The sequence below is a fragment of the Corvus cornix genome, chromosome 1 (assembly GCF_000738735.6).
Source record: "Corvus cornix cornix isolate S_Up_H32 chromosome 1, ASM73873v5, whole genome shotgun sequence".
NCBI classification, from domain to species: Eukaryota; Metazoa; Chordata; class Aves; order Passeriformes; family Corvidae; genus Corvus; species Corvus cornix.
Window position 1 is genome coordinate 82627485 of NC_046332.1, and position 14816 is coordinate 82642300.

Sequence of the window (14816 nt, forward strand, 5' to 3'; positions counted from 1 at the left end):
AAGCTATTGCATAAAAACAAAACCAGATCAGATAATCAGGATCTCACCTGGCTTAGCATCTTGAGAAAGAAAGGAGGAAACATACTGGAACTAAAACCAACACACTTCAGGGAAAAAAAAGTTTAAATTTAACACAACTAATCCACTAGCTTGGGTTCAGTGAATTCACAGCAATTTCTTATCATTTATATAGACAGATAATTTGCAATTAATATAGATAGATTTTTCAGAATAAATTGACCTCTGGACTTCTGCTCCTACTATTATTTACTAAAGGCGTGTTGTACCAGTCACAGCGGACAGCAAGAAATCAGATTACTGAGCTGATCTTGGAGACAATCGATGCTTTCAGTGATACTGATGTTTGCACAACTGGCTGTCTCCTGGCTCATTCAAAACCAAATATGAAAGTTATGCTAAGAGAAAACAATTTTCCATTGTTGTTTAAGAAAGGCAATATTGGATAGTCTGAGCACAAGGAGCTGTTCAGATACAGTCCGTGCTACAGAGAAGACATCCAACATCTCATCTTCATTTTTTTTTTCTGCTCAATATTCCCTCAGCTATGGATGGATGTTTTCAGACATCAAATAGTCAGAAGCAGCACTGCAAGATGAATTACATTAGTTCCACTAACGGGAGCAATAAAACTCTCATTGCACTTCTATAGAAGAAGAATATGGACAATGCAGATGGCTTTTGAATTTCTGCATATATTCATATTTGTTTCTCCTATCTTGCTCCATTCTGAGAGCCTCGTTATTGTATTCCTTAAACCAGATCCTGCAAAAGCAAAACTCCCACTGCTGCCAATTTTAAAAATACAAAGAAAAGCTTTTGCATAAAGAGCACAGATGCAGTCTTTTTGTAAGACAAAGGTTATTGAGCACCACAGGAATATAACACTCAAACACAAAACAAAGGTTACATATTTCTGTCATGAGGTCTTGGTTTCTGGCACCTTGATTAGACAGCAGGTGCACTGTTCATTATCTGTTGCTAGAAGGAGGGTTTTTCTTCTTCAGAACTGGTTAGCTATGTCAAATTTGGTTAAATAAAAAATATAAAGCATACATGACAGTGTATGTATAGAAGACATAGAAAATATTTCCTTTTGGAGGAAAATAATTGCTGGAAGGCATGAGAAAAAAAATTAATTAATCTATGCAACTTTTCAAAGTGTTATCATCTGTTGAGAAATTCAGAAAATTTCAAGCTGAGGAAAATAAACATCATTTTTCTGAATCTGCAATTCCTGTCAATGCAGCCAGCATACAGATGAATATTACCTTCTCTGACTGTTTTTAATGTATAACATATTCATTCTGCTGCTGGGCTTGTTGAAGGAGCTGAGCTGAGGGTATGGGGGAAGGAAAGAAAAAGTAGAGGTGAGCGATTCTGTTGAGCATTTGCTGTTTGTACTCTAGCTGCAAAAACTGAACATGTTTGCAGGAGGGAAGAAAATTCAGCATTACTGAAAACAAACGGCCTCACTTAAAGAAAACTGGAGGTGGTGAGGGAAGGGAATTTCTTTACTGAAAACAAATGCATTCTCAGTGTAGAAAAAAACCAACCCACAACAATAAACAAACTAAATTAACTCAGTATCTTGAGACTGCTTAATATCTATCTGGGAATCTGTTTCTCGATGATTGGAAGAGAAAGGACAGTAGGAGGGGTTGCCTCGAATTTCTCCCAAATGAAGGATTGTGGGGGTGGACTAAGAGGGGGCTGAAGACTGTGTAACATCAGGAGACACATTTGTTCAGTATTCACTGGCATTTCCATGCTGAAGAATTTGTTTCTGCAAAAAAGGTTAAAAACTGTTCTGTGACTTGGATTAAATTAAATTCTTTGGCATGAAAATATAGACTTTTACTTCTCTCTGCTTGGTGCCCAAACCAGAGTAATCTTATTTCGTGTCTGTTCGCCATTTTAGTTTGCCAGCATTGTTAGGTTTTTCTCTTGCTTGAACAGAAATATTCTGTCATTAAATCTGATTTATTTCCCCTGTTACACAGCCTAATTTACATTTTTGTCCCCCAGTGTTCCTTGTCATCTTTACCACAATTAATGTGGGAATTTAAATTTGGTTTAAAATTTGTTCAGATCCTTCTCAGGGCTTGTTTAGTTCTGATTTTTATCTACTGGAGAGAATAAAAAAGTGTAAGTATAAGAAGCTAGAACTTTCCTAAGTTTCAACAGCTGTTGTCAGGTGAGGTTTTCTTCTTGTTTCAGGTATTAGTTTTACATTTCCTATTACAGAAGTTGTATTCTGCTAACTGAAACACATAATTCAATTAACAATCCATATTTTTACATGTTTTTTCCACCTGAGATCACTAGATAAAAGTATATCTAAAACTAATCTAAGGCTCAGAAAGTCTGCAGCATTAACTATGAATTGCAGTTTTGCTACAGTTATGCTCAATGACTACATAATATTTAAATGACTTTTATCTAACCAGTTTTTGAAGACTTCCAAGAGTAGAGACTCTGCACTACCCCTGAGAAGAGCAGTTCAATGTATTTATTGCAAAAAAAGTTCTGGATCAGTTTTTTTGTCTTATCTCCTCCTAGTCTACAACAGTTTCTTGCTGCAATTTAAGGTTTTTATTTCCTGTGCCATCTCACACAGATGAAAAAATCAGATTATTTCCTTGCTAACAAGTATTTATACTCCTGAAAACTGTCCCCTTTTCTCTTACGAGCTACCCTAATTCTCATACTGGTGAGACTCACTAGAATTATGCATTTTCCGCTGTGCAATTTATGTAATACCATTGACATATATTCTGTATATCATTAAACTAAACCTGTTTATGAAAAACAACCAGATTTTGATGAAATGCACAGTGATAACATAGACTACGTCTTCTAACACTTTGTTTCAGTTTTACCTTGTTTGGATGTCTTTGACATACAGTATTCTAGTGTTTTGCCAAGTTTTTTTCAAGATATTTTTCTTTTTTTCTTTTTTTTCCCCCCACATTTATCACTATCCTGGTGCACCTTTACCTTGTTCAGGACAGTAACATGAGAGAGAAACCAAAACTGATTCACTGGGGAGCTCTGTAATGCGGCAACTGCCTATAACTTTCCATTTAAGTTCACCTAGAATAATTTAATGGTGCATTTTTTAAGGCCTTCCTACTTGCCTATGTTTATTTTATCAATTTTCATGCTTTTCATCAATTTGCAAGTTTTATTTATTACCAGCATTTTACTTTTATGGCTCTGTGCAGTCATCATGACAATGAATTACTCTTGAGAACTATTCTAAGGCTTTCCAACTTTTCTGAATGTGACAGGCTAGGATGTTGAAAATGGTTAAAGTCATGGAATGAAAAACAACATGGGAATATGACTCAGGACTAGTCATCACCACCTGGAAAGCTGTCATTAAAAAAAGAAATCATGTTAGAAGTCAACATACAATTTTGAGTCTTGAAAAGTTGCTGGAAGGGAAGTTAACAAACAAGAATCAGGTTCTGGAGTGGTCTCTCTTCAGGGCAAAATCTTTCTTAAAGGAAGAGACTTTCCCAAGTCAGACTTCCCAGTAGAACTAGTTGTCAGAATGAGGTCAAAGTGCACTTCAAACTCCCTCTGCCTCACTCTTCTTGAGGTAATGCAGGCTCTTGCAGGAAGTGAAGCAGAAGCTGATAATCCTAATTATGATGGATAACAGCATTCCTGATAACAAAGAAACTCTAATTAACATGAGATTATTCTCAAGTCACTATAATCTTTTCTTTGGGACATAAAATAAAAACCAGCAGTGATTCTCCCAACCTAGTTTCAAGGCTGGATGGACTTTGTCTTAGTGTCCAAAGGATGCATGAAGATTTTCTCTGAAGTATTTAACTGTAAAAACAGGCCAGGTACACATCTTAGAACCAAACTAATCTTTTCACTTTTGTCTATGTTTAATCATACTTCACTATTTTAATCTCTTTCATCATTTAATCTTATCTTTGAAGCAAATAATTTGAACTCTATTTCACTCTATCTTTTTCTGTTTCTTGTGCTATTCTGACAGTTCAACTCCTAAGGTTTCTCCTAGCCATAGCATTTTATTTTCCCTATTAACCATCATAGTGGCATCTAGTTTACCAAAGTACTATGAAGTCAAAATATGTCTCTCAGGGAGATCCTTCAGGATGGAAGCCCTACTTAAGTTTAGTATGAAAACATAAATGAGAATTCACATGAGTACAAAAAAGTTTTTATTCTTTAATCTGCAATATTTACTCTCCTTTCTTCCTAATTCTGTCATAATTCTTTGGAAGAACATAATTAAACTAAAACTAGAAGCATTAAAACTGCTTTGGATTTTAGCTATCATTTTTTCCTTTTATCTCCTTTCATTTCTAGCTGTCTCATTACCATAATGGCTGTATTGGCAGTCATTACAAGAATGAGATTATCTAGTGATGAACACTTCCATAGCAAAGTATTTAAAATAGGGTGTAAGCTCATTAGGAATTGGATGTCTGTAATGGGAGTCAAGAATGCTCAGCACCAGCTAATCTGGCCTAGCTGTTTAAGTCTCAGTTTCCATTCTTTCCAGTTGCATTTGTTGTTCTTTCTTATCATTTGCTTGGGGGCTTTTTTGTAACTTTTTCCAGAAGACCTTGCAGTTTACAATCTAAACCAGCAAAGCTACATCAGTTTGGCAGGAGACAGTACACCAGAACCAAAGTAATTGCATTCTCCCATCTCTATGGTATTAGGGCGCTTCACGATTTTTAAAATATTTACTTGGACAGACTGTGCTCAGAACCTCAAAGAATCTTTCACATAAGATTCTCAAATTTAGTTACATGCACCCTATAACTTCTTAGCTTTACAGTAATTTTTGGCTGAAACCATAAAGTATACATCAATTATAAAGGTATTTAATCTATATATATATAGATATATACAGCTAAAACTAAAAAAGACGCTTTCAATCTTTAATCCTCTTTTGATTTGCCATTTCCATTGATTACTATTTTCTTGTTATGAAGTAGCTGAGGTATTCTTGCCTATGTTTGTATTGTTGCATTATACAGTAACCAAGAAAAGAGCCATTTACATGGTTAAACCTAATTCCTAAGTGATATCATGCTATATGCAGTAAAGCACCTCAGTGAATGATCTTCCCATTTTGACACTATTTCACATGATTGCATTGGAATTCACAGACTGGCAGGAATGATATAGTGTCTAATGCAATTAGGGATAGTCAGCAGGAATCCATAAACTGTTGGTTGCTGGAAGTCAGTAAGGCATTTAAAGGAAGTGTCTTGAGGTGACTTTATAATGTTGTATCCCATATCGCTGTTCTATGCCTTTAAACTGAGCCTGAGAGAGGGAGAGGAAAATAACCCAGAGAACTTTCAAAGCAGTGTTTCAAGGACACACAGACTCCTCTGCATTCTTCTGTGGAGCGAGAGCAGAGGGAAGCACCCTGCTTACTCTTCAGCCAGCTTTCGGCCCTTTTTCTCTGGAGGGAGACAGAGTTGAACTTTTGTTTTCCTGGGACTTCAGTTTTTCCCTTTTTGCCTGCTGGAGTGTTTCAACGTCAGAACACATCAGGACTTTTTCTACCGAGGTGGAGGCCCTGGAGGAGGGCCCACCCCATCCCGGCTCCGAGGAGGCGGGGAGAGACTACCTACAGAAGGACTCTGACATTTTCCCAGGCTTCTCTCAGCAGAGAGGTTGTATTATTTAGCATTATTATCCTCTTCCTGTGTGTTTGTTAAATAAATAGTTTTTATCGCTTTCACTTTCCTTCGAGGAAAATTTATTTTTCCCGAACCTGGTGGGGGGAGGGGTGGTTGTAACCTGCCTTCTCTCAGAGGATATATTTCCAAATTTGTCCAAACTGGCACAGGAAGCATATTTAGTAGATTCCTTTTATTTAAACGTTTTATTCAAGCACATGATATTTGCCACTGTTACAGCAAAGATATTGGACCAGATGAACTTTTGGGCTGATAAAATGTGGATGTTTCTATGAAGAGAAAAGACTGTCTATTTTAGAATTAATAATATTAAAGCAAGGAAGTAGGTGGCATGAATGCCACAAACCTTAAATTTTACTGGAGGTGATGTTATACTACAGTGAGAATAGGGATGTGCTACTTGACCAAAAGTGTCACAAGAGGACTGGAAATGATTTCCCAAAAAACCCAACCCAAACCACCAACCACAAACAAACAACAACAACAAAAAATCCAAAACAACTCAAGAACAAACACATTCACAAAGCAGACCTGATCTCGGAATTATTACCTTCCCTGAGATGTTCTCCTAATGCAGAAAGATGGTCTGGAGCTGAATCTTCTGAATCCTCTCCTGCCCTCTACAAAGACCATTTTTCCTGAACTGCAACAGGCAATTACTGAAAAGAAACAACCTTTGAATGTGTGGATTTTTTCAGCTAGTGATTTCCTCTACACCCTTTTCAATATGAAAGAACATTTCTTGCTTTGGAGTGTTTTATATACATGGCACATACCCTTCACTGACAAATGTAGCTAAGAGAAAGAAGTTTGCACAACCAACTCTGCCTTCTGCTTTGGTAGCTTCTGGATCTTCTGGGAAAGGTACAGGATTGTTTGGGAATGCCTGGAATAAAGTTTTACTTAAAAAAAAAAATGAAGAGGGTTATACAGATTAGTGCATCATCTACTTTTTCTTGTTTCAGCATTTGTTGAACAACCTTTACCCTCTAAGTCTTTTTGATGTTTAAGAAGAATTGAGAGAAATATCTGCTGAAAGCATGTGGTTGAAAAGAAAAACCAAAATAAAACAAGCTTGATATAGATAATTAATAAAAAAATAATGAAAAGTTGTAGCTGAAATGAGCTTTTTATGAATTGCCAGGTGAAACAAAACATAGTAATGGACAACTTTACCACCATATTTTTTTAAGAAATATATACGGAAGTATGTATTTGAAAAAAATAGGTTTGAAAAACTTGGAAGCAACAATTAAGAGCAACTCTTTTACAGTACATTTTGAATAAGAAGGCATTAACTCACAATTTAGAAAACCATAATGGATAAAACTGATCACAAAGCAATAGTTTGTGATTTTAAGGTGGGGAACAAGTGCGAGCAGTGGAACAATAAAAATGTTCAAAGGAATGCAAATTTCAGCATAGAGAATTGCTACAATAGACCCCAGGCAGGGAAAGAAAAAGTTCAGAAAAAGCTTTAGTTTTGAAAAATGTCACTATTAAGTCAAATGAACAAACTATTTCACTACAGAGAAAAGAGGGAAAATTATATGCCATTACTGCTACAAAATCTAAGATTGGTATGCAACCTTTCCTTGTCTCTAAGACCAAATCCCACAGAAAATTTATACCCATATAGAGATATAACACAGAAAAACAAAGGACTGAAAGAAATAAGAGTAAGGGACACAAACTTAGGAATGCTTTTACAAAGACAGAAAAACAAGGAAGGCAGAGAATATTCTACCAGGCAGCAGGTAAACCATAGATTAGTCAAAAAAATTCAATGGCCACTTTGCTAAGTAAAAAAACCTGTTGTAACTGCTAGACTCTGCCTAGCAGGCTGCTGCTCCCTGTGAGCACGGCGGGGTTTACCTAGGGCCATGCGACCAGTCACATCCCGGAGTCCATTTCGGACAGCCCCTCGATCTGGCTCCAGCAGCGTTACAACGCAGCGGTGATGAAGGAGGTAGAGAAGGGTCTCCCATGAGGGTGGTAAGATGGCGTTATTCACATCTTGCCCCACTGCCCTCGGAGGCAGAGAGAGAGACCTTGTGGTCTGTTTGCGGGGTGGTTTTGTGAGGGGCCCAGGGGCGGTCCCTGGGCGGGGCTGGGGTACAGGAGCCAATAGGGAGAAACCAAGGGAGTGGCCAAGGCTAGGGCAGGGAACAGGGGGAACATGGCATCGCAGAATCAGGGGGTTAACAGGCTACCACAAATTCAATGGCCGCTTTGCTAAGTAAAAAACCCCGTAATTATGTGTCATTGTTATCTTATGGAAGGCAATTATTTTGCATTGCTCCATGCACGGCAGGCCTAAGATGGAAAACTCTCCACCTTAGATACCACACTAAGAAAGATAGCACACTAAGAAAGATACCAACAATTTGGAACAAGTTGAAAGATCAACAGAAAAACAAGGTTTTAAAAACATAACCCAGAAAAAGATTTAAAAGTGAATTGGATTTGCTTAGAGAAGAATGTAAGGAAATGTACTAGGTATTTCCTGGTACCTATTAAAATATTGTAAAAATAGATGGACCACTAATATTTCTCAGTAATCTGCCTAATTTTTAATAAGCAAGACATAGTTTAGAAAATGAAACTCGATCAGTGGTCTGATCTGTCAATGAACTGTTCTAACAGGTCTCTAAAAAAAAATTGAATCAACATTGTTTAGCAGTGTTCTAACCATACCTGGTTCATCAACATGGGCTAAAAATTTGCTTGTTTCCCCTGTTCTCCTGTATTTTACCACACCATTGTGTTTGTTACAAGTCAATAACTTTTCTGGTTTTTTTTTATTATTATTACTATTTGTATATAGTATTGAAGGATTCTTTTCCTTCCACATTGAATTGTGAATTATCTTGGATGGGTTTGCAGTCAAGCATTTTGCAGCTGAACTGGTAGTACGATGCAGAAGATGAGCTTCTGGCATCAACTAGTAAAACTTGCTTTTTACTGAAAAAATTGCATGCCTCTTTTTCACTTAACACCATGCAGTCCTGTGTCTGTGTGATAATCCTACAAATGCGGTCACTTTCACTTTAAAAAAAAGAAAAAAAAAGAAAAAACCTCTTCTGTGTTGTGCTTTGACTTTACTTTTCAATGACTTCTCAATATTAACCTCTATTCATTCAAACTTCTTAATTCTGAAATGTAAAACAAGAAGTTTACTCCAGTTTAAAATTATATATACAATATATACAGTAGAATATTATATTACTGTGAAAAAAGGTGAATAATTATTGTATTTTAGTTATGTAATCACCTGATTTGCAGAAAGGGAGATATATTTTAGAAAATTTTACGAAATATCTATTTGTAAGGGTAGTAAGGCAGAGGAACAGTTAATGCAACTATGAAACCTGATCAATGATCACATCTGTCAAAATAGGTGCCCTGGTTTCAGCTAGAGTACAGTTAATTTCTTCTCAGTAGCTGTTACAGTACAGGAATATTTAACATCATCATCATCACCACCATAATTTAACCATAGTTGCATTTAACATAGTTTGTATAAAAATCAAAGGTTAACTAGTAAATTAAAATAAATAAACAGTATTAATTTATGTACAATTCCCATAACTTTTTAAAATTAATTAATTTCTAAAAGTAATTTGTAAAATGAAGACATGTATCTCACATGTATCTCACAAGTCAGATGTTTCACTTCTCAGTAGAAAAAAAGACATTTTGCATTTAGAGGCATCTTAGCATTTAGGGTAACAAATGAAGCTGTCATATTTGCCTTTCTGGCAAAAATAATGCCTTGGAAAGCTTTTTCTAAAATGTTCTTGAAAGCTCCATTCAAGGATCTCTGCTTTCACCTTACTGGTCCCTGATAAAGAGACTGTATACTATTTGTCAGTCAGCTTTTTGTTCTTCTGTGTTCTTCATTCTTCTTTATTGTAACACATTATCTACATCATTATCAGCAAGCAAATTTTCATGCTGCTGCTGTGTTCAGCCTATTCTTTCTTATGGCAGCAGTTTCCTTTGCTCTCTTCCCATCAGCTCTACATATGACCATGCTGCCGAGAGTTTTGTTGATGAGCTTGTCCCAACTGTCCATTCTTCAGGCAAGTTTGAAGAATCCTTGCCATCCTTGTACCTTCCAAAGAATGGTTTTATTTGTCCTAACCTGTGAGATTTTCTTTCAGCATCCTTAAATATAGTGCTATACAGCACAGAAAAAATAAAGACCTGGAAAGAAAGCTAACAAATATAATAGTATAAACTCTTTGGAGGTGAAGCCAGAGCAATTCCAGAGACCAGCTTCCACTTCTGAATCCTATACAGTTATAAAGAGTATCAACAAAATTTATCCTTCTATTGAACCCAAAGGATTTATTGATGAAAAGTAATTCTTTTTATACAGGTAAGAAAATTTGTCATCCATATCATAGTGTTGTTCCCAGGCCAGGGACTAAACTTGAGAGATGTACTGCTGTCAAGTCACTTGAAGATGGAGGGGGGTTAGTGCAAACATTGGAGGTGTTAATATTTTTTACTCCTTAAGCAAACTTAATATGAGACTCATGCTGAGATCAGAATGACAATGATTATTGAAAATATGCAAAAGACAAGGCCTAATCACCTCTAAACCAGTTGGAGCTTGGAGTCTCCTTAAACACGAGCTCTGGTAATAATCAGTAGCAGATTTACGAAATATTTAAAGAAATACTGCTCTGTCTCAAAGATTTTACTCTATTCTGGGTCTACCAGGGTCAGCTGGGTAAGCTTTATAACAATGTCTTCAGGAAAATCAAGTAATGTGCCTCCACCTCTGCTGGCCAGTGAGGCTCAGTAGCCCTTCACCAAAGCAGTGATGGACTGTGGCTACTCCTGACGCTGTCTAGAACACAGAGAAAACTGACACTGCTTTGAGATATCTCAGAAATGTCACAGGAGGATTCATTAAACAGCATGCATATGTCTAATGTAAATGTCTACACCTGACCATTAATTCTGTAAGGAACTGGGGAGGAAGAAGTGATTTTTTTTAACAGTTCACTTAATCATTTCATGGTTTTATAGCAGGGTTGGATGAGTTGTAATTCTCTCTCTGCACTGTCTATAAAGTGAGGTGAACCTGGCTCATTCAGAGCTATCTATGCTGTGGAAGTTGAAAACTATGCAAGATGAAGCCTACTGTACTCGTTTTGAGAAAACCTTGCCAATGGAGTTCAGACTTTAATCACCTATATTTGAGAAGGCCTGACACTGACTGTGAACCACTTTCTATTCTTTTTTCAGAATAAGGTTTAAGGTTCTTGTATATATCATGAGCAGTGTCAGAGTAATTTGGTTTACAGAATCACAGATTGAACTAGATTGGAAAAGACCTTTGAGATCATCAAATCCAACTTATGACCTAACACCACCATGTCAACTAGATCATGGCACTGAGTGCCACGTCCAGTCTCCTCTTAAACATCTCCAGGGACTCCACCACCCCCCTAGGTAGACCCTTCCAATGCCCAATCTCCCTTTCTGTGTATAAATTCTTCCTAATGTCCAACCTAAACTTTTCTAAACTTTTCCTGGTGCAGCTTAAGACTATGTCCTCTTTTCCTGCCTCTGGACACCGACCCCCACCTGGCTACAGCCTCCTTTCAGGTGGTTGTAGAGAGTGATAAGGTCACCCCTGAACCTCCTTTTCTCCAGGCTAAACAATCCCAGCTCTCTCAACCACTACTCGTAATACTTGTGTTCCAGACCCTTCACCACCTTTGTTGCCCTTCTCTGGACACACAGCATCCAGAAGAGGCCAAAGTCCTCCTTCTGGAGGTCTACAGCAGAAATTTTGTTGATGCTCGTGCTTGTTTCACGAGATATTGAGAACTCTATTATTTCATGGTCACTGTGCTCCAGCCTCCAACTACCATATCTCCCACCAGTCCTTCTCTATTTGTAAACAGCAGATCTAGTAGAGCCCCAGCCCTGGTCAGCTCACTCACCAGCTGTGACAAGAAGCTGTACTCCATACACTCTTAGACTGCCTCTTCTCCACTGTGCTGAGCTCCCAGCAGATATCTGGCAGGTTAAAGTCTCCTACAAGACCAAGGGTTGGCGATCTTGAAACATCCTCCAGCTTCTTATAGAATAATTCATCCACCTCTTCATCCTGGCTGGGTGGTCTATAACAGACTCCCACCAGGATGCTGGCCTTGTTTGTCCTTCCCCATAGGCATTCAACCTTATCATCAGCAAGTTCTGTAGTGACAAGAGACTCCCTAACATAAAGAGCCACCCCTTCATCTCTTCTCCCTCACCTGTCTGTTCTGATGAGGTCGTAGCCATCCATTGCAGTGCTCCAGTCATGCAAGTCATCCCACCACATTTCTGTGTTGGCGACAATGTCACAGCTTTCCTTCTGCACAATGGCTTCCAGCTCCTCTTGTTTTGTTACCCCTGCACATGCACTTCAGCTGGGCTGCTGATTTCAACCCTAACTCTGGCCTACCACCCTCAGGCTTCTCTCTGGAAAGCCTGGTTTCATCCCCTTCCCCATTCAAACCTAGTTTAAGCCCTTTAAATCAGCCCTGAACTCATGGACTAGAATCCTTTTGCCCTTGCTAAATATATGAAGCCCATCTGACCTTAGCAGGTCTGGTGCCGTAAAAATTGCCCTATGAACAAAAAAAACCAAAATTGCCCAGATATCACCAGTCCTTAAGCCACTTATTTATAACATGTGTTTTCCTGTTCCATTCAGCATTCATCCCTGCTACTGAAGGAATTGAGCAGAACACCACCTGTGCTCCTGTCTAATCAACCAGTCGATCCAGAATACAATCCAGTCTTTCCAGACAGATGCAATTTTACATTAGTGAGAGAGTCTGTTACCTCTTAGAAAAACTTTGCAAATATAGGTTAATTTTTACTGTCACCTCTCTGGATTTATTCAAAGATATGCCACTTCCATATGGTTTTTTTTCTCTTTTTTTTTTTTCTCTGTCTCGTATTTTTATCCTCAAACCCAAAGAAAGTTACTCTCTGCATTTAGCCAAAAGAATTCCTGTATTTTTTCAGAACAAAAATAGTTTCAAGATGAATTTAATGTCAAAACTGTTCTTAAGAAATTTAAAATTATAAGATACTATTTCAAAGTGAGATCAGACACTTTATACTAACTGCAATGCTTAAGGATACTTCTCCCCAGTTTCCCTCCTCACAATAAAGCATGGAGTTTGTTTTATAAAGAACTTGAAAAAGATGCTTTGGCTAGTTTGCTTTTCCCTACCTGCCCTTTCCATCCCTCTTATACACAGAAAGCCATCCTGCATTACCAGGACTATTCTCATAGGCAGTCTCTTAACAGCAAACTTATTCCCCTTCTTCTACGAGCCACTCTTTGATCAGATCTTGTCTCTTAATTAATTCAGACTAAGAACTGTCACACCATACACTCCAGCCCAAAGATTTACTGACAGCCAAATAGAGAATTGTTTATTCTCTGTGCATGCAAACAAATAAAGAAAATAAATAAGGATCCAAAGTAATAAACCTGATAGTCTGCACCCACTTAGCAATATCCAGCTGTAAACCAAAGAGCAAATCAAAACAAGCTGGCATCTATTAGTTTGGATGTTGCAGAGTTTGCTGCCAGGCACAGGGGCTCCACAGAATCAAACCTTAAAAAGCAAAATCTGTGGGTTAGTGTTCTCTATTTTGTAATGTTTACAAGCACTTGGTTAATGGCACAGGATGCTGGCAGTATCATGCATATAGCATTGGTAATATTATCTACTTCCTATTTTATATTGTTTCCAGTGGAGATGCATGACTGTATTTGCTCTCATGCTGTTAGGTTAAAATGCCATGCTGTTTTTCATAGCAACTCACTAAAAGCACTACCAGAGTAGAGTGAGTCAAATTTTTCTCAGTGTGTAGCACTGAGTGAAGAACGACTGAAAAACTAGATGAAGCTGCCAGACTTCTGTTTAATGCACTTGGTGGAAAAGCAGTATAAAACTATTTCCCCCTGCAGGGAAGTATAAAACTAACTCCCAAACCCTCATCTAATTTCTGATAGAGGCAGTCTTATCCTTTCTTAAAAGAACTGGTGAATTTTCTTTTTTCTGTCCTAGTTGTCTGTTTTTCTACTGGTGTAAAAAGATTTAATTATCCAACATGTTACGTGTCTCTGTAGTGTCTCCAGGAAGACACAAAAATGATATATATATAATTTTTTTTTTTTTCTTCTAGAACAGCTTGATTTGGGAAAATGAAAACTTGCAATTAAAGGCTGAAACAGAAGATGTATTTTGAATGTTTCCTGCAGGGAGGATTTAGCATGGAGCACTCATATGGGCAATGGCATGCCTGAAGGGCTTCTCTCTGATTACCCCTTCAAATTCCAGTCCAGCTCTCTGGTTGTAAAATTTGCACTCATCTTATTTTCATGTTTTTAATGTCCAGCTTTACCCTTAAAATTTTGATTGGATCAAAACCCAAGGGAAAACACTTTACCTGCCCTCTAGTTTTCTTACACATGCTTCTTTTCTGCATTTTTTCAAATGGCTGGTATTCCACATTTCCCTGTGTTTTTAATAAATGGACATGTCACTGGGAATGCACCAGCCTCTTTATGCAGCTGACTGGTGTCACAAACATTAGTTATCCACTTGCTTATTTTCATGACTTCCACATGCTGTACCTAGAGTCCCGCTGCTACCCTATTTAACTTGACATGTTTCTGTTTGTGCTAAGCAGGTTGGATGTTATTGCATCCATTTAGGAACAGATGTTACTTAGTATACCCTGCACTCCTCCACGCCGTCTTTTTTCACAACTCTCTGAGAACAGACCGCAGGGATTGCACTCTCACTTCTGTGTCACCCTTCCCACAGCAACTCCTGGAAAGAGAGAGTAGGAAAGATGAGCTTTTAATGTTGTTATGAAACCATATGCACCCTGCTGCCACCGTATCAGAGAGTGTGTTTTTTCCCAGAGTGTTTAATACACCTCTTTTGACACTACAGAAAATAAATTGTTAAGGATACTGCAGTTAGAAAAGTGTTGATTCTTGCCTGGGGAAAAGAAAATCAGGAAAGGTTATAAAATTCACTGTTCAAT

The 14816-nt window shown here is 37.8% G+C and overlaps 1 protein-coding gene across 1 annotated transcript in view; it reads right to left on the reverse strand.

Moving 5' to 3' along the window:
* Window positions 1-12078, reverse strand: part of LOC120410360 — a 32206-nt gene extending 20128 nt beyond the window's left edge. The window contains exons 1-4 of the mRNA XM_039555660.1: window positions 12011-12078; window positions 11696-11914; window positions 7605-7885; window positions 6280-6388 (exon numbers count right to left, since the gene is read on the reverse strand). Coding sequence (XP_039411594.1) covers window positions 6280-6388; window positions 7605-7885; window positions 11696-11914; window positions 12011-12078 — 677 coding nt within the window. The remainder of the gene's footprint in view (window positions 1-6279; window positions 6389-7604; window positions 7886-11695; window positions 11915-12010) is intronic.
* Between the last annotated feature and the right edge of the window lie 2738 nt (window positions 12079-14816).